The sequence below is a fragment of the Gadus macrocephalus genome, chromosome 11 (assembly GCF_031168955.1).
Source record: "Gadus macrocephalus chromosome 11, ASM3116895v1".
NCBI classification, from domain to species: Eukaryota; Metazoa; Chordata; class Actinopteri; order Gadiformes; family Gadidae; genus Gadus; species Gadus macrocephalus.
In genome coordinates this window covers 9,262,405-9,285,498 of record NC_082392.1, presented here as the reverse complement: position 1 = coordinate 9,285,498, position 23,094 = coordinate 9,262,405, and the positions used below count along the sequence as shown (strand labels likewise).

The following is a 23,094-nucleotide window of genomic DNA, read 5'->3' as shown; positions in this document are numbered from 1 at the left end:
AACGGCGTACGGGGGATGAGCCGTGTCGTTAAAGTGCACCTCGAGTCTCGCTCTATGGTCGTGTTCTGGGTGTAAGGTAATGACCAGGGCTCTCCAATTTAGCAATGGCCAATGTAGGCTTTGTCACTGCGAATGCTGGAAATAATAAATTGTTATTCAAATTTTCAGACAATACAAGAATGATTTTCAAATAAACTTGTTCTTTCACCCGAAGAGATAATCACTGTTAGTGAGGTAGTTTACCTCTAAATCAATTTATTTAAAATCCAGCACGACACTGCATGTTGTGTGGTTTCATGAATCTGTTCTTTGTATCGGTTATGTCTTACCATGGTACATTAGCATTGATGTCAGCACGTCACACATTTTTACTACGCGGTTTGGTGCATTACGTTGGTCCCCTGCCAAGCCTCTTATGTGGAAGCCATGCTATGCAGCCTGCAGTTGGCTTTTATAAACTCAACGCTAGATGGCACACATGAGCTGCAAAAGGTCAGATGAAGCTAACAGTTACTAACATATCTGAATTCATTCCATATTGTAGTGTGCATTTGTTTTGTCTGAATTATTCATGCTATGATGATAGTTACTTATTTTTCATAATTGTGTGGGTTATTCCATTTAATGGAAGACTGAATATAATACAAAATAAACTAGATACACACAGCCAGGCAGGCAGGCAGTGGCCAAGACAAGTCAGACAAGACAGGCGGACAAAAGTCAAAGCAATAGGAGAAGGAGTGCCAAACGTCCAGTCAAAGACAGAGACATAAAGACAGAGAGACAGAGCTTGGTTGTATTAAATGTTCTAGATGTTTTATTGGTGTCACTTTCTTTCACACAGTATGATCTAATATTTGTTTAAGTATTTTCTTCAATCTCAACCCCTACTGCCGTTGTTCAGTTAAGACCCATTTAGAATGCTGGCCCTTCACCGGTCCTCCCAACACGTACATTCACACAGAACTTAAGAGCGGCCCCCTGTCAGGGTGTGACCGTGGTCCAGTGGGCGAACTACGGCCACATCGCACCACACACCTGCAGCGATAGGAACCTGATTACCACGGCTGTTGACTCACATCTCACTCGTTAAAAACACAACCGAAAACCCTGCCTTTAGTCTTTTGTAATTAGCGTTATTTTATCATTTTACATTACCCTGAAAAGAAAAAACAACGGAAAAACCTGAAACCAAATGAACAAAAGCAAACACAGAGATCTTTTTTTTTTTTACTTTAAGCGTACTGATATATCATTGGATATGTCTACTCCATAAACTCCTCTCTCAAGCTGTTTATTTTCAACATGTGTTTTTTTTATTGTTTCGTTTAATTTCAGTATAGAATTATATAGTTTCCTAGAACACACAGAAAGTTTTGAGTTGTATTTTTCATCATCTGGGTGGGGTAGGGGGGTGTACTGTGATTATTAACAAGGACAATGGTTTCACACTTTGCACACAAACGGAGACAAACATGGCTGGTGGGGTGGGGCTGGGGGGAGGGAGGGAGGGAGGGGTGTGAGAGACATGAGCCGGGTGGGGTGGGGGCAGGGGGGGGGGGGGGATACAGAACATCATGGGGTGTGCTTTGTTATGCCTCAATGAACAGGGTAAAGGGGGATTCTCTCACCTCCCCCCCTCCCGCCAGAGCAATAAAAAAAAGAATCATTGCAACCCCCCCCCCCCCCCCCCCTTCCTACCCCGTATATATTAAAAAAAACTAAATACAACACTGTGACCAATCAAAGAAAAACAACAACAACAGCAACAACAAAGGAAAGAGAAGTTAAAAATGGACGCGGCAGCGGCGGCGAGAACGACAGAGAGAGGTCCTCCCGAGACGGTGGTCTGAGTGGTGGTGGGGGTCTCGCTTGGCGGTCTGTATATCTGTGTGTGTGTGTGTGACTGGACGACAAGCAAAGGGGTTGCAGGGGAGGGAAGGGGGGGGGGGGGGTCAGGGGGGGACAGAAAATGCAACAGAGGTACAGAGGAGAAAGCGTGTGGACGCAGGGGGGGGGGGGGGCGAGAGAGGAGCTGAATGGCCCTTTTTAAATATTTTTTTGCAGAATGAGACACTCCTGTCGCATCCTAGCTCATTCAAATCTACATACGCAATATGCAGCTGCCGTTTGGTAGATATAGGTTTATGTACACAGCAGTGAGAGAACACATGCAAAGAGTATCATAGGAGATGGCGAGGACTGGGTGGGGATCAATATAGAAAGTCGTAAAGGTGCTTCTGCTGTTTGTTTTTTTAATCTTTGGGGCAGTCATGATGAAAATTGCTTTGAAGCGGTTGTTCGGGGCGGTGAGCGTCTTGCCAGGATGGAGTGACCAGGGCGGGGTTTGGAGGAGGGCGGGGGCGGGGGGGGGGGAGAGAGGGGGAGGAGGGGGAAGAAATAAGTGGAAAGTGTGGTGGGGGGTTTGAGTAAAGAAGCTGATCCATCGATCAATAGTATGTCTCCCTCTCCACCCAACCTGCAGCAAAGACAAGACAGGAAGAGGACGCGTTAGTTCAAACTATTAGAAAAACCTAATTTGAATACCCGAATGGAAATATCATGTCGAGTTTGTGTGCGTTCTCTTCAACGGGCCGCAGTGGTACAGACCTCCGGGGTTCCTGCGGATGAGGAGTTTTCGGACTTCATCATAGACGAAGATGAGGAAACTGTAGGGGAACGCGCACAACCACCAGGTAGGCCTGAGGAAGAGGAGGGGGAGGAGGAACAGAGTCAGATGAAGGGGAGGCGGGAGGCGAGTGCCACATGTCTAGTGAAGAAGGTACATGTCAGGGTGCTTACTTGAGGGGGTACATCCTGAGGGCCAGGTCCATGCCTGGGCAGTAGGACAGGAAGGCAGCCAGGGCTGTCTCTTCAAACAGGCCGAAGATGAGGATCTTGTTCCTGGTGGGACGCACAGGGAGAACAGGGGGTTAGCATCAACATGTTCACGACCTCACTCGCTAGCGGCACGTTAGGATTGGATCTCTCAAAAGTGTTGTCGTCTTTAGCAACGCTGCTACCAGAGAGTTAAATCTTTATGCATTGAAAACAGGAAGTGAACAGGGACAGGGAAGTGGGTTGATGAAACTGGCACTATGTGACCGCAGGCCGGAAGTGAAAGTGGGTCTCTAATGGGCGGGTTGCCTACTCGGTCGGCTCATTTGATGAGCCACACTCGTGCGTGATTCAGCCGAAAGTTAGGGAAGGAAAATCTACTGCATGGATAATATTACTATGATATGAATCAGATGATGGAACAGAGTCCCCTGAGAAAGCTCCGTCTCACCTCATGCCCTGCTGGAAGACAGAGTTCCTCCTGGTCTTGCAGACGATGACGTCAGCCCATTGCACCACCACGATGCTCACGAAGAAGGCTGTGTGGCACGTGAACTCTACGATCTTCCTCTGCTCATATGTCTGCACAGAGGGAAGGGGAAGAGAAGGGCCGGTGATGTAGACGTACATAATAAGCGCACCTACATATGCAACTACGCGCACACAAGCCACACACATACACACACACACACTATGGCCGTACCCATTGCTGTCCATAGCTGTCTTCCAGGTCGTTGAGGGAGCGGTCGTCCCAGTGTAGCCTGATGCCCACCAATATGGAGGGCAGGAATCCATTCTCAGCCAGGATCACAAAGTAGGCGAAGAATCCTCCAAGAGCCTGGATCATACCTGGGAGGCAAACACAACGCAATGATTTAGTTCATCAGGACACTGAGGACCCTTACTTCCACAGATGAAGGATAGAAGAGTAGGTCTGTGTCGATCTCCAACTGGACTCACCAATCTGGCCATAAGCGATGCTGATGAGCCTCTCATTCACCAGCTTGTCCCTGGCTGGGTTCCTGGGCTGGCGCTTCATGATGTCACTCTCAGCTGCCTCATAGGCAAGGGAGATAGCAGGTACCTGTGGGGAGAAGGTGTGGTTATTAGTCAGTGTGACATGCTATGGTGACCCCCCATATGGGATGAATAACGTACCATCCTGCCTTATCTTAATTTCCCTACAGCTGTGTGTTTATGTGATGAGTGCGTTTCTCACCATGTCAGTTCCCAAGTCAATGCAGAGGATGGTGATGGTTCCAAGAGGAAGAGGAATGTTGACGATGATGAAGAACAGGAAGGGGGTGATCTCTGGGATGTTACTGGTAAGGGTGTAGGCAATGGATTTCTTCAAGTTGTCAAAGATCAGGCGACCTGCAGAGAGAACAGACAAGTCAGGAGATGACTACTGCGGTACTAAGGGCCATGCTTCAACGGACATGTCAATATTGTGTTGTGTGTCTTAAGCATTGCTTCATGGTATATGGTTGCAATAGAAAATATTATATCAAGGCATGGCTAGCATTATATTTCAATAAAAATGTAAGCATTTCGTATTGAGATAAAGCTCTATGTGATCTACATAGCACTACAATGCTTGTAAGTGGTTGCATTTGAATGCATCACAAAATAAACAATGAAGCATGCTTTAATGTATTTGACGTACATGTGACCTGCATTATAGCAGAATGGTTCCACTTCATATCAATGTTTTCATTTGAACGGTGGCTCACCCTCTTCTACTCCGGTGACGATGGAGGCAAAGTTGTCATCAAGCAAGATCATGTCAGCGGCCTGCTTGGACACGTCAGAGCCAGAGATTCCCATGGCAACACCGATGTCGGCCTTCTTAAGGGCAGGGGAGTCGTTCACACCATCACCTGTCACAGCTACGATGGCACCCTGAGAGGGACAATCACGAGAGCACACTAAGTGACCCATAGGGTAGAGATACAGGAGGGAAACGTCGGCAGGAACACAGCCTCAGATCAGCCACGTTCCACTTGATAATGTAGCTTGAACATTTTGTTTTGATTGAGTTTTTAATGTGAACTATTCTCTTTTTTTTATTATTTTAATTATTTTATTTATTGATAAGAGACTTGGAACAGGACTCGAGCAGTGTTAATTTTTTATAATGTGGCCAAGCGAAGCTCACACATGATGTATGAAGCCTTAGAGAATAGAGAAGGGGGCTCACCTGTCTCTGGCAACCCTCTACGATGATGAGCTTCTGCTGGGGGGAGGTCCTGGCGAACACGATCTCTGTGTGGTTCCTCAGGATGTCGTCCATCTGGTCCTGGGACAGCTCCTTCAGGTCGGTACCGTGGATCACACAGGCCTTGGCGTCCCTGAACACACGCAGCACTTCTGTTTGACTCACCACTCCACAGCCAACGAGCTGCTAGACCCCTCTGGGTTTAGTGTGGGGAGGGGGGGCGGACCGGACCCTTACCTGGGGTTGACCTGGCTGACGGGGATGTTGAGGCGGGCAGCAATGTCTTCCACTGTCTCGTTGCCCTCGGAGATGATGCCCACACCCTTAGCGATGGCCTTGGCTGTGATTGGGTGATCACCAGTGACCATGATGACCTAAAAGAAAACAAATAAATACATAATTAATTGCTGGGTAATACTTTGATTTCACAACGAAGCATTAAAAACAACAAATGACTCAAAACGAATCAAATTGATCCGGAATAAGCCCTGGTGGTGTTGTGTGAGTCGCGGCCGATTTACCTTGATACCAGCAGATCTGCATTTGCCCACAGCGTCAGGTACGGCGGCACGGGGAGGGTCAATCATGGACATGAGGCCGATGAAGCACAGGTTGTCTGTCTGAAAGTTGACGTCATCGCAGTCGAAGGCAAAGCCCTTGGGGTACTGGTCCTCTGGCATCATAACCTGGCAGAAACCTGGTGGGGAGGAGAGGGGCGATGAGAGGGGTCAGGGATACAGTGTCAGTCTTATCCATTGTTAATGTCACATGAGAGGGGGTGGGGACAAAGTGTGGATTAAAGACGAAGGCAGTTAGCCTATAGCAGGCAAAGCCAGTAAGAGATAAATAAACGTTTACGTCCATTGCTCCTTCTCAACTTAATTCCAGGTGAGTGTTCCCCTTTCATGACCTTTACTTTTTAGATTTTCTTTCAGGGTTTTTTTCCCCCATCTCTAATAGTTCAACTACTACTCACTTTTAAGGCTCATCAAAAGCCTTCTCTACGGGCCTTTATCATCTAGCGGCCATCTGGGATCCATACATTGGTTCCATGGCTGAATAAGGCCGCTTGCCCCTTGTGTCGGCCGACCTAAACCTAACCCGAGCATCAGAGCTCACCAAGCACTCGCTCTCCCAGCCCTCCGAGCTCCATGTAGGCGTTCTGGAAGGACTCCTTCAGCTCTTCGTCCAGCGGCTGCTCCTTGCCCTGGATCATGATGGTGGAGCTGCGCTCCAGGATCCTCTCGGGGGCACCCTTCATCACCAGCAGGTAGCGGTTGTCGTTGAGGTCTTCCGTCTCGTGGATGGAGAGCTGGAGTGGAGGAGAAGGGGGGGGGGGGGGGGGGGGGGGGGTTTGGGACAAGGTCAGTCGGGCTGTGGTGTGTGTAGTGTGATTTTGTCATGGGGGAGCACAGACATTTATCTAAAGCATCTGATTGTTGCCCAAGACGCATGTCGTTAAGAAGCAGTCGGGGTCTGAGCCCAGAACCTGAAACACACCCTCTGCTCACCATAAACACTAACCATCCAACTTATATTCAATTAGACCCTTCAGTGATTTATAGAGTGAATTATTTGGACCCCGAGTGACGAATTCAAGATCAGGTAGAGGAAGGGTCTCACTATAAGTGGCCTAGCCCCGTTTGACTGAGCTGAATCGGTGAGTTCTACCAGCCCGGCCGCAGCAGTCTGAGGGTCTCTGCCGGGGGCCCCCCCACTCACCTGGTACTTGTTGGTGGAGTTGAAGGGGATCTCGGCCGCCTTCTTGTTCTTGTCCCTCATGGTGCGCACGGAGCCGCAGCACAGCTCGATGCACTTGAGCAGGGCCGACTCGGAGGCGTCGCCCGCCACGTCCCTCTTCAGGATGGGCAGACCATCCTGGCCTCCCTTGAACTGGGCGCGGTTACACAAGGCTGCGATCCGGGCAAGGGCCACCCAGGTCCCGGAGCTCTTGTCGAAGGAGGCGCCTGAAGAAGAAACCATTTGAAATTAATTATTTTCATGGCACGTGGTGGAGCATAGGACACTTTTATACAAAGGGACTTGCGAGGGAAATGTTCAGATGCTGTGTACGCAGGTGAGGTGTATTTATATACTTTACAGGGTGCCTAGCGGGCATCAAACCCAGTACCTAGCCGCCTCTGCTTTGTATTTGACTTTGTTAAAAAAACAAAACATGGGTGTCAATAAGTCCTACATAAACATATGTCTGTGTCCTGGGAGTGTGGGTGGGCCCTAGTGGGGTTTGGACTGCAGCACCGGCCCCTGTCCACTCACCAGACTGGTCCTCAGTGGTGTCGGCCTCGTGGATCTGGTTGTCGAACCACATGTGGGCCACGGTCATCCTGTTCTGGGTGAGGGTGCCGGTCTTGTCGGAGCAGATGGTGGAGGTGGAGCCCAGGGTCTCCACGGCTTCCAGGTTCTTCACCAGGCAGTTCTTCTTGGCCATGCGCTTGGCGGTCAGGGTCAGACACACCTGCAGATCACATGACACAAAAAAGTGTTGATATTTTTTGTAAGCCACCACCAAGTTGTAGATTTAGTCTGATGGTTTGAAATTTAGGCTTTATTTATCAATCAAATAATTGTCATTTGATAATAATAACCTCAACTAAACATAGTCCACCTTGACTGTTTGTTATGTTCCCATTTACTGTTTTGTTTTTACATTGCTGCTACTCAAATGATGCATATATAGATGCCTTCTATATATATGGGCCACCCTGTGCCTGAGGACAGTGTTAGTGTCCTCTCTCCGCTAACCAAAGGGCCCACTCACAGTGACGGTAGCCAGCAGTCCCTCGGGCACGTTGGCCACGATGATGCCGATGAGGAAGATGACGGCCTCCAGCCAGCTGTACCCAAGGATCAGGGCCAGGACAAAGAAGGACACACCCAGGAACACGGCCACGCCCGTGATGATGTGGATGAAGTGCTCGATCTCCTTGGCGATGGGGGTCTTGCCGGACTCAAGGCCGGAGGTCAGGGTGGCGATGCGGCCCATGACGGTGCGGTCCCCGGTGCAGATCACCAGGCCGCGGGCGGTGCCTGGTGAGGGAAGGGGGGGTTAATTGGACCGTCTCAGTCCCACTCAATGGGCCCCCCTTTTGTGAAATGGCGGTGCTTTGTAATATATAGATAGAGAAGTATATAGATAGGTAAATGGATAGATTGTTTGATTGACTAAAAACAGAGGAACCATCATTTATATTTTTATACTTAACATTTTTAAACAGTGGCAACCATTATACTAAGATACATTCACTGTTCAGCATGTATCGGGTTAGCTTAATCAATTGATCATCGGATAGTCTGTCGCAGCCACTCTACCTTCAACACAGTTGGTGGAGAAGAAAGCCACGTTACGGGTCTCCAGGGGGTTGTCATGGGTACAGTCAGGTGACCGGCTCTGAGGCTCTGATTCGCCAGTCAGGGAGGAGTTATCAACCTGTTCGGGGAAAGCACAAACACATAAATTGTTTATTTGCGAGGCATTAGGTTACGGTGTCATTCGATGTGTCTAGTGGCACACGGAGTCCCGGCCTGGGTGTGTTTGTTTATTTATTTGTGTTTGTGTTTGTGTTTGTTTAGGTGTGTGTTAGTGTGGACTGTGTGTGTATGCGTGTGTGTGTGTGTACCTTGCAACCGTGGGCAGAGACGATCCTGATGTCGGCGGGGATCCTGTCTCCCCCCTTCACCTCGATCAGGTCTCCAGCCACCACCTCCTCTGCGTTGATCTGCACCTTCTCTCCCTCCCGGATCACCAGTGCTTGCTGTAGACACACAGAGGGCCAAACGTCAGGGAACATGCTCACACACACACACATACGTCCACACAGGTCTGATGAGGGAGAACGCCGAGACCCTCTGCCCCCAAGACATCCTCTTTGAGACCCATGAGAGGAAGAATCAGACCAACGCCAATGGGAACGTTATCCAACAATATCCCTCAGAGGAGAGGGAGTCTCAGTGTTAGACAATGTTATCTGAAATTGATCAGTTATCTGAATTATCAGAAAGTTATTCTGTTATTATAAAAATATAAGAAATATAATAATGCAAAAAATTACAAAGGAATATATTAGAGACAAATATATAATATTTATAAATATTTATCTAGAGAGCAGGTGACATTCACTATGGTGATTTGGCTTTTAGGGCTGAACCAACAGTCATGTGTGTTCCTCTGTGAATTCACAACAGAACACTGAATTCCCAAAGCCCCTGAGGCGCTATCGAATGACAGGAGCACTCAGGGAGCGCGGGACTGGCAGAGGGCCGGCGGGCGGCTGGGGTCTCACCTGAGGCACCATGTTCTTGAAGGACTCCATGATTTTGGAGCTCTTCGCCTCTTGGAAATACGAGAAGCAGCCGGTGATCACGACGACGGCCGTGAGCACGATACCCAGGTACAGCTGCATAGGGAGGGGGGGAGAGAGAGAGAGAGAGAGAGAGACTGTTTAGATCCAAATGAAAGATAAAGACATAAAGAGACGTAGGAGTGCTGAGTGCAGAGGGTGTGGGATGTCGGTTGGCGTGACGTGACGGATCGGCTGACCGAGGTGCCGTCATGGTGAGCCTGGACGTGTTCATAAGGGGGGGTGGATCCGCTGTGGTACTTGGGAACACACTATGAGTCTGCGGGTGTGTGGAGACTCGTGTGTGTATGTATGTATGTGTGTGGGCGCATATGTGTGTGTGTGGGTGTATGTGTGTGTGTGTGATTGTGTGTGTGTGTGTGTGTGTGATTGTTTGTGTGTGGATACATATGTGTGCGTGTGTCTGTGCGCATATGTGAGTGTGTATGCGTGTGCGTGTGCGTGTGTGTGTCCTGCTCACATTGTCTCCTGCGGGCTCGTCCTCGGTGACTGCCTGGATGGCGTAGGCCAGGAAACAGAGGATGGCTCCAGTCCACAGCAGGATGGAGAACCCTCCGAACAGCTGGCGACAGAACTTGACCCACTCTGGGGTGGTGGGGGGAGGGGTGAGTGCATTGGGACCGTCCCGGATCAGGAAATCAGCCGCCTTGGCACTGGTCAGGCCCTATAAGAAGAAGAAGAAGAAGAAGAAGAAGAAGAAGAAGAAAGCAAAGGGTTGTGGATGAGATATTAAGGTAACCAGGTATGTGACAATTGCTCTTTATAAAGATAAAGTTAAAAATAAAATAAAATTCACATACTTTAAATGATGCAGCTACATACTGTTTTGAAATGCCCTATCACCACCTAGTGGTCAGTTCTATGTATAGCATTCTCTGTCGGAATTTCAAATCCTCACCTGGACGATGTCGGTCTGGAATTTCCTGCATACCTCCTCTATGGACATTTTGTGTTCCGTCTGAAAGAAGATTGAAGAAAAATGTGAATTTCCTGTCTGTGGCCCGCCTCACACTCCTGACCTGACTGTTTGCATGCACATGCAATGAAACACACTGTTGTTCCAAATTGGTGTACAGGAGAAAATAAAGTTACTTATTTTCATAAACAGAAAATAAATTCCATTCTCATATCTCTTCCAACTGATCATTAAAGTAGTACTGCATGCATTTCACCTGAGGCGTAAGAGGCTCATGGCAGCCCGGTACGGCATCCCTGTTGCTCTGTGTCTTGCTCAAGAGCACTTCGACAGGGGTAGTGGGATGGAACGACGACCTTCTGATTACAGGTCGCCGCTCTTATCACCCAGTAATCATCATCCATTTGGGCTTCATGGAATTCATGGAGTCTCTCTCTCTCTCTCCCTCCCTCCCTCTCTCCCTCCCTCCCTCCCTCCCTCTCTCTCTCTAACTCTGTAGCTCGATGTCTCTCTTATCCCTCTCTTACTGTATCTTGGATCCACACTAGAGAAAGCCTACATTGGAACTACAAATGCACTGTCAATGTTCTTCATCTAAATGATATAAAGCATTCAGATGACTGATATCATTATTAACCTAATCTCATGTTTTACTTTTGTCGTCCGAATTTTATTCATGTGTTTTAATTTATTACCAAAGATATACCTTCTTTAATTACACATAAAACCAAATAAATAAACTCCTGTTGAAGAAAGTATATAACTTGGTTGTATTTCAGCTCTCGTGTGCAACCTCACACACGCCACACTCAGTCATTGTTCGGGAAACAGGAAGTGGTAGGTGACGGTGTACTCACGATGGGTACTTCCTTCTTCAGGTCGTCCATGTCCTTGGCTCCCTTCGCCCCCTTCTTCTTCTTCGGGGAGCGATCAGCTTTGTCCTGTGTGGTGGCAACGCGGTAACTGTCGGACCGCCCATACTACAGACACACACACACGTTTTATACATGCTTTGCCCTGTGTTAGTGAGATGGGGTGCCTTGCCATTGCCTGGACTAGGTGCCAGGTGTCCGCAGGTGACTGTACTAAGTGTAGTCACTGAGAAGATGCTATTGTCCAAAGGGACTTGTAGTGAGTTCTAGATATCGTTATTATGGAGCAGGTATACGGTTAGGCATCTTGTTCCTGGAGGCCTACAGGGTTTTGGGGTTCGTACCCACAACCTTTCGGCCTGGGATACAAACGCCCTTACCAATAGACCATCCTGCCTCCCTGTCCAGACTATGTGCAAGGCATTAGCACTTATGATGCTTAAATCTGTGTCTACTTGTCTCATAAAGTAAACTATCCTCTTTCTTGACTGGTGTGTGCCTTTGAGAAATATGGCTAGTCTTTGGTTTGACCTTGAACAGGAAAATTGCAGGGATCAGTCTGAAGTGGCCTGTGCGTGGTTATTTATAAACCACTCATCATCAGCATATCATCAGCATATGGAGCACATCTAAAATAGCGGATTATGGAATGTGTTACCCCGGTCTCTCCTGATTGCAGAACACTAGAGAGTCAAGAGCGTGGTTGTGTCACCGCAACGGTGCCACACACACACACACACACACACACACACACACACACACACACACACACACACACACACACACACACACACACACACACACACACACACACACACACACACACACACACACACACACACACACACACACACACACACACACACACACACACACACGCGCTATTCTTAACCGTACCAAGCACACCAAGTGTCGTTTGATCCCTAATCGGCTTTCCATGACAAAGTGACACTGACGGACACACCGCTGCTGTCTCCGTGACTCCTGGTGAATATCACAGGTTTTTTTTTTACCATCCACCCAGGCCATCCACAACAAAGCATTCAGGGGAGGGCAGCCACACAAACTGAATTATATTAAGTCATCAAAGAGCTTCCAATTACATCTTGGTATGTTGTACTCTATTAGATTGGATGCATTAGCGACACTTTGATGTCAGGGAGATGAAACCCTTCGCAGGCTTTCATCATACACACACACACACAAACACACGCATGAATGCATGCGTATGATGAAAACCATTAACAGGCTTTCATCGTACACAAGCATCCATGCGTGCACTAACACAGTAAAGGAAGCACAACCACACATAAAGAAAGCACGGACCTTTGTTGATTGTTTGGCAATAATTTCCTTGCATAATTCCATTCACATTGTCAAACTACAAACAGGCATGTGGTCTCGTCATCCAGCAGTGCCCTCCCTCAGTACAGACCCTGCAGCCTCCTAGGTCTGTGGCTGCATCCAGAGCCTAGGAGGAGAGGGGCCTGATCGATACAAACGTCCCCTGATCAGAGGCCGGGACGGACATGGAGATCCAAACGGTCTCCCTGGAGACACGCTCGGGTCCCAGTCAGAGGGGAACCACATTGACTCAACCTAGCTATCAGAGAGATGTTCGCTGGGCAAATCAAACCCATCCGTACGTCTTTACGCCCCTGTGTGAGGGGTAGGGGCTCTGAATGGGTCTGTCAGGGTTCAGGACCGCCGCCCACACCCAGTCACATGTCAGCCCTGTATTTGTGAAGGGATTGACGGGAAAATCAATATCGTGAACTCATCATCAATAACAACGCTCCGTTTCATTTAGGATTGAAAGTGTACCATGTGGCAAAAGGTCAACGATTGAATGTAAAGGTCAACATTGTATTGATCGTTTTAGAGAGGGGGTGAATTTGGTGGGGGTCTTTAACGTGTAAAGTCCAATTAGGAGATGAGCAAATTAGTTGGTTTCGAATTTGATCCCTTAAAAAAAGTGTTGGAATATTCGATGCGGTATACCCTTTATAAAAACCGTAGTAGTAAATGATAACCCAAAATAATTTGAAAGTTCAACCCACTTAAATGTGCAACCGGAAGAAAGTAAAGGTATTGCATCTGTATTATCTTGACAGTTTGGAGGCTGTCTAGAGCTGTCTTCTGGTTCTTCCTGTTCACTGTGGTGCCATGAAGGAGAGTCTGCTCATAGCGATAACAGCTCAATGAAAACAGTTGTGTTACACCACAACTCTCCCCTGACTAAGTCTACCAGGTTGTGATTATTGTTCACCGAGATCTTTCAGCGGAAACTGATTTTGACATAGGGAAGCATTATTCATGTAAAGAAATGTATTATTATTATTATTATTAGCCGTTAGGGAAGCGATGGAAATGTGCAATGTGTGTTTATTCCGCATTTATTTTAAGCTCTTTGTTCATTCTAAGCTCTAGGATGTTTTGGCCCTGTACAGCACTTTGCTATGTATAAATACACTATATTAATATTGAACTTATTATTTACACCATGTGTTTCCACTAAGAAGGGCCTCTACCGTTTAAACCCTGGGTATCAGGTCACATAAAGCGTGTTTTTAAGTGCTTTGTGTTCTACCACCATGACACACCCCGTGTGTACAGGTGGGGCAGGTGGGGACAGGCCTGGGCGTATGCAGGTAAATTGAGAGCCACTAGGGCGGGGGGTTCTGGGTTATTTCCATAGAGGATGAATAGAGTGTGAAGTATGCATACGAGACGTTGGAGCGTGCATTGTTATCTCTGCAGCACACCTGCTCCTCTGAGCACATTTATAAAAGACGGAAATATGGAGTAAATGTGCCATGCACACACACACACACACACACACACACACACACACACACACACGGATGTCGGTTTAGGGCTGGTCAGAGGAGGGGAGAGCTGCCTAGCCTCTGGCAGTGGATCATAATGAGATACAGGTAGGTGGAGAGAGTATACTAGACTAGACAGAGAAAGAGAGAGAGAGTGGGAGAAATAGTAAGGGAGAGAAAAGAGAGCAAGGGAGAGAAAAGAGAGCAAGAGAGAGGGAGACAGACAGACAGACAGATAGACAAAAAGGGGAGGAGTTAGGCCAAGACAGATTGAAATCGAGACCACAGTGCGTGGGTGGGGGGTAGGGGTGATACGATGGGGTGTCAATGGTGGACGAGATGGATAGATAGGTTTGGGGGGGGGGGGGGGGGGGGGGGTGTTGCCAGCAAGTCTCTCCCACACTACTTCTTGTATTGCAGTGTTTTGTTTGTTGGCTACGGTTCACTATCTGCCTACGAGGTGGTCCTTACTTGAGTAGATTACCCCCAACCGCCTGCAGGCGCGTTTACATACGATAATGCCCTGTGTGTTAGATTACATTGTCGCAATTCCATTTGGTTAGGGTGTGTGCAAGTGCTTGTGCATGTGCATGTGCCTGTGGTGTGTATATGTGTGTGTATCTGTGCATAAAATAGTTTCATAATAAAAGACAGAGTGGGCTAACACATGTCAACAATCCGCCCTGTGTGTGTGTGTGTGTGTGTGTGTGTGTGTGTGTGTGTGTGTGTGTGTGTGTGTGCCATGTCTAAGAGTGTGTATGGGTGTTTTTGTGAGTATGTGTAAGAGTGTGTGTGTAAGAGTGTGTGTGTAAGAGTGTGTGTGTAAGAGTGTGTGTGTGTGTATGTGTGTGTGTGTGTGTCATGTGATAACGTAAGGAGCGCCAGCGTCTCTTCAGGCAGGAAACTGGAGACAAAGAGCTGGAATTACAGAGGCCTCCCCCTCGCCGACAGACACTTACTGACGGACGCAGAGACGCAGGCACGCCCCACCCTCTGCTCTCACTTACAGACCGCTCCAAGAACTAGGTCCCCGGTTCTGCCAACAATGACATGTTCATCATAACTCATTCATGATGTCAGCCAACTGTAACAGACACTTTACAGTTGTAACAATGCTACACGTTTTGGACACAGGAATTTGAATAAAAAAATAAAAACGCTCGCTAATCTCTCGTCGGTGTGCGTCTGTATTTAACAAGCGGCTCATCAATCCCGCTGACCTTAAAATAATTACTAAAAGTGAGCCGGTCCTCTTGTTTATAATCCGACCCCATTCGACCAATATATTTTTGTGTTTTTTGAGAGTGTTTGCAGGGCAAGTAACCACGGTTACAGGGAGGCTATGCATCAATTATTAATTACTGATCTGGGACCAGCAATAATTGATGTATCTGTAATTTCACACCATATTCACTGCTGCTTAGAGGTCTTCCATTTAATTAAGTGTGTCTACCCGCTGTGTTTGTTTGCCTGAACATGTTTGCATAGAGTATGTTTCTATGAGCGAGCAACCTCATGCGGTCATATGTGTATTTGCGTGTGTGTCTCTGTATGTGCGTGTGTGCTATACAGAGGAGAGGAGAAGTTCCACATCAGTTGAACAGAGGTGAGTCATTGTGCTGAATGCAGGCTGTCTGCGCAGCGTCTACACGCACTGCGGCAGAGAGGGGAGAGAGAGGCAGAGAGAGAGAGGCAGAGAGGCAGAGAGAGAGAGAGGGAGAGGGAGAGAAAGAGAGAGAAAGAAAGGGAGAGAGCGAGGGTGAGAGCGAGAGAGAGAGAGAGAGAATTTGAAGAGGGGAAAAACAGTTAGGACAAAAAAGATAAAGCATCAGTTCAAAGCGTATTGAGCAATATGCCTGGCCCAGCACTCTAGCACCAAGGAGCATTCTGGGACAGAGAGATTAGCCGTTAGTTAGCCCCAGCATCCTCTTTATAGCATCCAACGCCCAACATGAGGGGGAGGTTTTAGGTTCTGGGTGGACTGGTTTTTTATGATGCACCATGGGGGAAAACTTGTGTAACTTGGTGTGCGTCTCGGGGAGGAAGGAGTGGCTCTGAGAGGACGCAGCAGTGAAATCCCAGAGGGCACCACAAAGGAAACAAGTTGGGACTTGTTACACAATCATGTAGGGTCTCTCCCTCTTGTCAAACACACACACACAGACTCACACCCAAATGCACAAATGCACAATGGGCTCTCAGGGGCTCCAGGCAATCAAATGACTCATGTTCTTGAAGCCACGCGATGCTTCATGCAGGGACAGAGAAGTAACGACTATTGATCCTAAAATAGGAGGAACTACAATAGAAGTGGTTTGGAGATTTAAAACTCAACTATCTTTCACTTCCAGTATTTGTTATTAGTGGCCATTTACCCCAGTTCACCTGCCGGTAGGTCTGCCCACAAGCTGTTGCTATGGTGACACACTTCCCTTCCTTGGTACAGGAAACAATAGGTGCACTGGGACCAGGTAACGGAAACTGTGCAGTTATCACCAAAGGATGGCCTTTAGCGCACAAAAATGGGCAGGTTATTGATTATTACCAGAAATGCCATAGTGTTGCTGTGGCCTTTATATTTTATTATTACAAATAGGTTCAATAGGACTAATGCCTTCCATTCCATTCCATCCCATTCTATTATAGTCCTTTGTATCCCATTCTATGGCATTCTACGTGTGTCTAAATGGAATGCCCAACTCATTTCCAGTCTGGTCCACTTTCCTCCATCGAGTGGTGAAATGCTAGCCTGCTCGTGATAGGTCAAGGCCCCCCAACCGGGATTGCTGGCAGGCTGTGTACATCTCCCTCAGAGAGAATATCTCTATGTGATGCTGTGTCTATCTGTAGCTCACAAACCCTAAGGAGGAGAGAGCATAGAGCATCTTTGGTCTATGGTTGAAGACGTAAAGGTGGTGGGTGTGTGTGTGTGTGTGTGTGTGTGTGTGTGTGTGTGTGTGTGTGTGTGTGTGTGTGTGTGTGTGTGTGTGTGTGTGTGTGTGTGTGTGTGTGTGTGTGTGTGTGTGTGTGTGTGTGTGTGTGACCTTGGAGAGACAGTGGACCATCTGCTGGTTCCTGGCCGGCCCATTTGGGGAAGGGGGGGTCTCAGGATAGAGATTTAGTGACACAGCTGTTGGGATTAGCTGGTCTGATTACTAGTCTGGATTAGCCAACTACCCCTCCCCCCCAAACACACACGCACACTTGATCACCCACTCACACCACTGACACACACACACTCTGTCCATATCAAACACTAACACACTTTATTGTACTCTGGTAGTCACCACACGGAGCCCTGCTGCCGATAAAGGTGGGATTATCAACGCCTGGTTACCTGATTGGATTTTACTCCATGATGACAGTATTATCAATAGTTTTACTTTACGATAAGTATGGGAAAAAACGTGGCAATCAATCCATTCTCTCTCTCTATCTATGGTATTGACTGGACCAAATCAAAACTGGAGGAGAAATGAACATGTCCAAATGAACACATACTATTCAGAAGAGGGAATGCAAGGATGAAATAGCTATTGGATGGTTGAAAGTGTTCTCGCTGTGTCCGGTACATTTTAGCACATCTAAGGGGTCCGATTTAATGGGAGAAATAAAGGTAAAAACTGAATGTGGCGCCAGTAGGGGACTAAAATTAAATCCTTTTTGGTTATGAAGATTACACAAACACACACCAAACGGGGAAATGAACTCTCTTAAGCTCAGAAATGATCTGTGTTGGGACTCTTTCAGAGAATGAATATACATATACATGTAAAAGAACTAAAGCTTAATGGAGCTTTAGCCGCCGCCCAGCGCGGCCCCTCCCCACCTGAGGTAGTACAGCAGAGCCATCTGTCCATCACTGATCCACTTGGCCTGCATAGCTGACAGGAAGTGAGGGAAGCTCACTTGAAAGCTGACAGGAAGTGAGGAAGGGAAACTCCAATGTTGGCAGCGATGTATTTACAGTTCTAATGTGTGTGAGAGTTTTTGTAGGTGCGTGTGTGTGTGTGTGTGTGTGTATGTGTGAGTGAGGGGAAGCTAGACTAAACTAGATTGACGTATTAAATCAGATTTGGCAGAAATTCTATGGAAACATGGCATCTAGCCATCTTTAAGTGTCACCAAGGTATGCTAAAGCACGCTCACACTTAAGTGCATGCACCAACCCGTTCAGGGTGGCAATACGACCAAGCCAGTATTATAAGCCTATCTACCTGCATATGCCAATGTCATACAGTGCAATGCAGCATGTCTGTATTGTAATCAATGGATTTAATTATTCCAGTATTATTAATAATTCTGTTCCAATTCCAACACCTGAGTCGACATTATCTCTGCAGCTTAAAACAATTCAAATATTTTTCCTAGTGCTCAGAAACATCACCACGCATACATGGGTGCATACACACAGACACACGCACACACTGATCACTAGGACGACAGGCTGTAATTGTCCTTCAGGCTTAATCTTGGGGCAGGAAGGCATCAGCGCTAAAACAAGAGAAGAGCACCGTGAGGCAGATCAATTACCACCTTCATCTCCTTTATAGCCCGGCGTGAAGGAGACAGCCATGACCTTTCATTTTATTATCGCCTATGCACACACGGACACGCAGACGCACACACACACACCCACATGCTGTTCCTGTACCTGAGAGGCATTAGCTTTATGTTAGCATGCAGGCTAACTGCAGTACTTTCTGCTGAGGTGTTCAAGCGGTGTGTCCTCCGGCAGCGGTGATGGCGGTGTGGTGGGTCCTCATCCATATATAGATCTATTGATCGGCTCTCCACCCACTCATGCACCACAAGCACCACCTGAGAACCATAGTACAATATGTCCCCAGGAGCCTCTTTGACCCCTAGAGGTCCTGGGGTCCTTTGGAACCGGAACCCGGAGGTCAAACCATCACTCCGGGCCGACCAGAAGGAACGCTATATGGACCAATCAAATCTCCCTCTCCTTCTCCCTCTCTCCCTCTCTGTGTCTCTCCCCTTGTAAAGGAGGCGGTTCCTAGGGAGGTGTCAGTCATGCTGGGGTGCAGCGCAGTGCCCGGCCCAGGTGCTGCAGGGAGGGGATGTGGAGCACTCTGCACCAAAGCTGAGGGATGGGCCTGCTGCTGCTGCTGCTGCAGCAGAGGTCGCACACACACACACACACACACACACACACACACACACACACACACACACACACACACACACACACACACACACACACACACACACACACACACACACACACACACACACACACACACACACACACACACACACACACACACACCACCCTTCATCCTCCGCGCCCCACCACCCCCCCACCCAGCCCCACGCTGTGCAGTACAGTATCAGTGCACTTAGGTAAACTCAAGCCTGAACCCAGGCAGATGGGTTGGATCCAGAACTATGGTTCACTCTGTGTTACATTGTGTGATGTCATGGTGTGAGTACCACATGGCATAATGCACCAATAAGAGGCCAGCAGGGGGGGGGGGGGGATTTAGATTTGGCCACGCCCTGAGTCACTAGTCAGGATGACCTTCTCCCACCCTACCACCCTTCTGCAGCACCTCTGTCATCTCTCTCTCCCTCGCTCAGTTGCTCTTTTATGTTCTCTCTCTTTCTCTCCCTAATCCTCATTGGTTCCTGTGAAATCCCCTCATCAACCACCAGCAATCAATATCTACCTGTATTGAAATGTACAAATGTATAGATATATCTATATATACACCTCATTTCTTATATAACCCCCCCCCCCCCCCTCCAAATCTGGTCTCCATGGTAACAAACCCTACAGAGGACAGTGGGGAGAAACCAGAGCCATGGTAATGTGAGAGCTCAGCTCATTATCCTGCAACAGGATATACATCCCCTATCCCCCTCTCTCCCGCCCTTCTTCTCCTCATTCGTCCTCACCGCTTTCAATCCTTCGCTTTTCTCTCTCTCTCTCATCTGCAATCCCGCTCCTGCCTCTACATCCCCGCTATACCCTCGCAACGCGGTTCCACCTTCCCTCAGCCTATCACAGGGAGAGACAGGGAATTTCCACATCGGACGCCCCGCCTCCTTTTTGACGCAGAAAGGCGCTTCGCACGTAACGCCACCCAACGGCCTTGTGGGGAAGGGGGGAAGGGCGAAGGGGGAGGGGGGAGTAGAGGAGGAGAGGGGGAGGTTGGAGGAGAGAGAGAGGAAGAAGAGAGGATGGAGGAGAGTGGGGAGGAGACATCTGGCGATGCCGTAGCGAGGCGCTTCAGGCCCTGGAGTCAGGTTCTGAGGCTCTCTCGTGAAGCGTCACGTCACGAGATGGTCAGAGACGGTATGACGCGTCCTCGCATCCAGCTGCAGTAAGCCCGCAGAGAAGCGCCATAGCCCAGATAACCAGCGCGTTTGACGCATAGTCGCCAACTGCTTTCGCTGAGCTCCTGATTATTCATCTAGAAATGAATCGCCGGGCACCGACGCGCTCTCCTCTGGGTGGGTTACATAACCGATCTGTATTCAGGTGCCTCGAGTCGGGCGCTGAATGCACCAGTAAACCATCGGGAACAACCGCGGATCTGATTAAATGTCGTTCCTTAATACATCTTAATTCATCTATTCACTAAAGGAACAGAGCCCGCGGCGTTACATTCATCACAACTCATTCTGCAGGATGACGATGAAGCAGAAATTGCGCAACAACCGCCCCTCGTCTCCCACACACACACACACACACACACACACACACACACACACACACACACACACACACACACACACACACACACACACACACACACACACACACACACACATCTGCACTTTGTAATTTTCCAATGCTGTGCGAGTTCCTCCTCGATCCCAGTGCCGTTACTGCGGGGTAACGGCCTGTGCGCCGAGGACACCGCCGACCGGCCCGTTCCTGGTGCGCAGTTTGGTGAATCACAAGCGTCATTTAGCATAACGTCCATGACGAACCCGTTACACCGATCTGTCTTGTAAATAAAATCTATTTCAATTCCATTCCAAATGTCTCTTATTTAGACACCCATCCGCGCTCAGCGGTTACAGACTCGGTGTTCTATCACGATGTTAAGTGGAAATAAGCCGGCCAGGCGCTTATTCCGAGTAACCGCATTATGACGCACGGGTCAGTGAGGAAGACAGCGCGTCTCCTCCCGCCGTACCTTTCTCTAGCAAAACAGAGACGTGCAGTATAAAATATGTTTGACACATGCAGCAGAGGACAGGAACGAGGCCGACTGTACAAACTGCGAAGCGAGGAGCGATGGGAGAGGAGGGGGAGGGGAGGGGGGTTGCGGAGATTCAGAAGGACACACTGTGGGCATATGTCCCCGGGAACCTCGGGTCCACTGCGGTTGGATGTAATACCAACGACACGGACAAAATGTAACTGCTCACCCCACCCCCCCTATCCCTATCCTCCATCCCCCCTCCCATCCCGATTATTTCTATAGGAATAAACAGATGAGGACAAGATGTACGGCAAGGTGATAGTCAAAGTGGCGCTAACGGGATCTCCGTCATGGCTGTGCGTAAAGATAAACCGACTGGAGCAGGCCGACAGGAACCGCTGCACTCATCACCGCGTATCCTCCCGACGCCAGAGAGGTCTTTAATGGAGATACCACCGGCTAAATAAAATGCAGATGTTTCATCTGGAGCCTATCATATTTAACCAAGGGCTTTAGCAGTGAGAACACACACACACACACACACACACACACACACACACACACACACACACACACACACACACACACACACACACACACACACACACACACACACACACACACACACACACACACACACACACACACACACACACACACGTTTAAACGCGCCGTGCAGCGTGCGCTTCGCCTTGAGCCACAGCGGACAGTTGGATAGATTTGTCGCAGTCTACAAGACCAGGGTAACACAAAATTCCGCAATATGGTGAATGTCACTCGGAGCTTCTCGGGGGGCTTCTCGTGTCGTGTCGTGATGCGTTACGTCCTACCGAGCCCCTTCAGGTGGGCTGCCACTGGAATTAACCAAGTCAAGGTGGAATCACTCCTCTTACCCCCATGTTGGCGCAGTCGGTCTTCTCCTCTCAGGTGAAGCAAAGCTTGAGAGGTGTCAGCCCTCAGGTTAGGAGTTATATCAAAAGCTCTTGGTGCGTCTTCAAAAAACGCGGCGGCGGACGAGAGATTACGCTGTGGTTATGGCCTAAAACAAAAACCAGCAGATATAAGACGTCAACTCAAGATGATGCCTATAGGATATGATACAAGAGTGAAATTTAGCTTCAAATGACCGAATGGTCCCTCAAACCTTAAAATGCGAGGCTAGGAATGTGGTCTTCCAGCGAGACGTCTCTCAAATGAAATGTTGCGGTCTCAAGCAGAGCATCACGCGTCGACGCGGCACCCTCTATTGCTCTCTGATACTTGCAGCGAAAGACCGGCGAATCTAAGAAGCCGCACTGCTACCTTATTAGAATCCGTTCTCCCTCCGCGAGTTTACCGGTACCGCAGCACTTCCTCTTCTAAACCCGCAGCAATCCGCCCCATAAATAAGTGCCGATGGAAGCTCGGAACGCCCCTCCCCGTTTAAACGGGTGGGGGCGCCCATAAGCTCCACGCTCACAGCGTCCTACTGACACGTCAGTGGGCCAATCACAACGCCGAGCGTCCCTTCTGTGATGGGTTATCTGCCCAATGTGTTGCTGATAATCATTCACAGTAGCCAATAGAAAGACATTCTGCTCCTCCCGTTTTACTGCAGAACTCTAAGGTTTGCAGGCAGCAATGTCGAGAGGCTCTAGGCTGAAACCGTGTGTAAATGGACGCACAAGGTTAGATTTGAGGTGTCGTGGTCGTTGTGTGGTTTTAGATGTGTTGTCATGAGTCTTGACAGCAGTAGCCGGTTGCATGTGATAAATACCCTTTATATAGGTGTCTTATTGTTGGTCATGTTCATATTGTCATGTGAATTTCACTCACGGCCTTGTTCCACCACCACACACTACACACACGTGCCTGTGTGTCAGTTT

The 23,094-nt window shown here is 48.5% G+C and overlaps 1 protein-coding gene across 2 annotated transcripts; it reads right to left on the bottom strand.

Annotated features, from left to right (window-relative positions):
* Positions 1-790: 790 nt before the first annotated feature.
* Positions 791-22,596, bottom strand: atp1a3b (ATPase Na+/K+ transporting subunit alpha 3b). 2 transcript variants are annotated; one of them, XM_060064109.1, is made up of 23 exons: positions 22,374-22,596; positions 22,123-22,268; positions 11,209-11,331; positions 10,334-10,393; positions 9,896-10,099; positions 9,358-9,471; positions 8,695-8,829; positions 8,387-8,504; positions 7,836-8,104; positions 7,334-7,532; positions 6,779-7,023; positions 6,176-6,368; positions 5,578-5,753; positions 5,294-5,430; positions 5,039-5,189; positions 4,572-4,740; positions 4,058-4,212; positions 3,799-3,922; positions 3,542-3,687; positions 3,290-3,420; positions 2,803-2,904; positions 2,611-2,702; positions 791-2,479 (listed from the first exon to the last, which is right to left on the bottom strand). In XM_060064109.1, the coding sequence occupies exons 2-23, from the start codon at positions 22,126-22,128 to the stop codon at positions 2,451-2,453; spliced, it is 3,078 nt and encodes a 1,025-aa protein (XP_059920092.1). In that variant the 5' UTR covers positions 22,129-22,268; positions 22,374-22,596; the 3' UTR covers positions 791-2,450. The 2 variants fall into 2 exon arrangements, with proteins under 2 accessions (XP_059920092.1, XP_059920093.1); XM_060064110.1 differs by having other exon boundaries at positions 11,209-11,292.
* Positions 22,597-23,094: the final 498 nt, after the last annotated feature.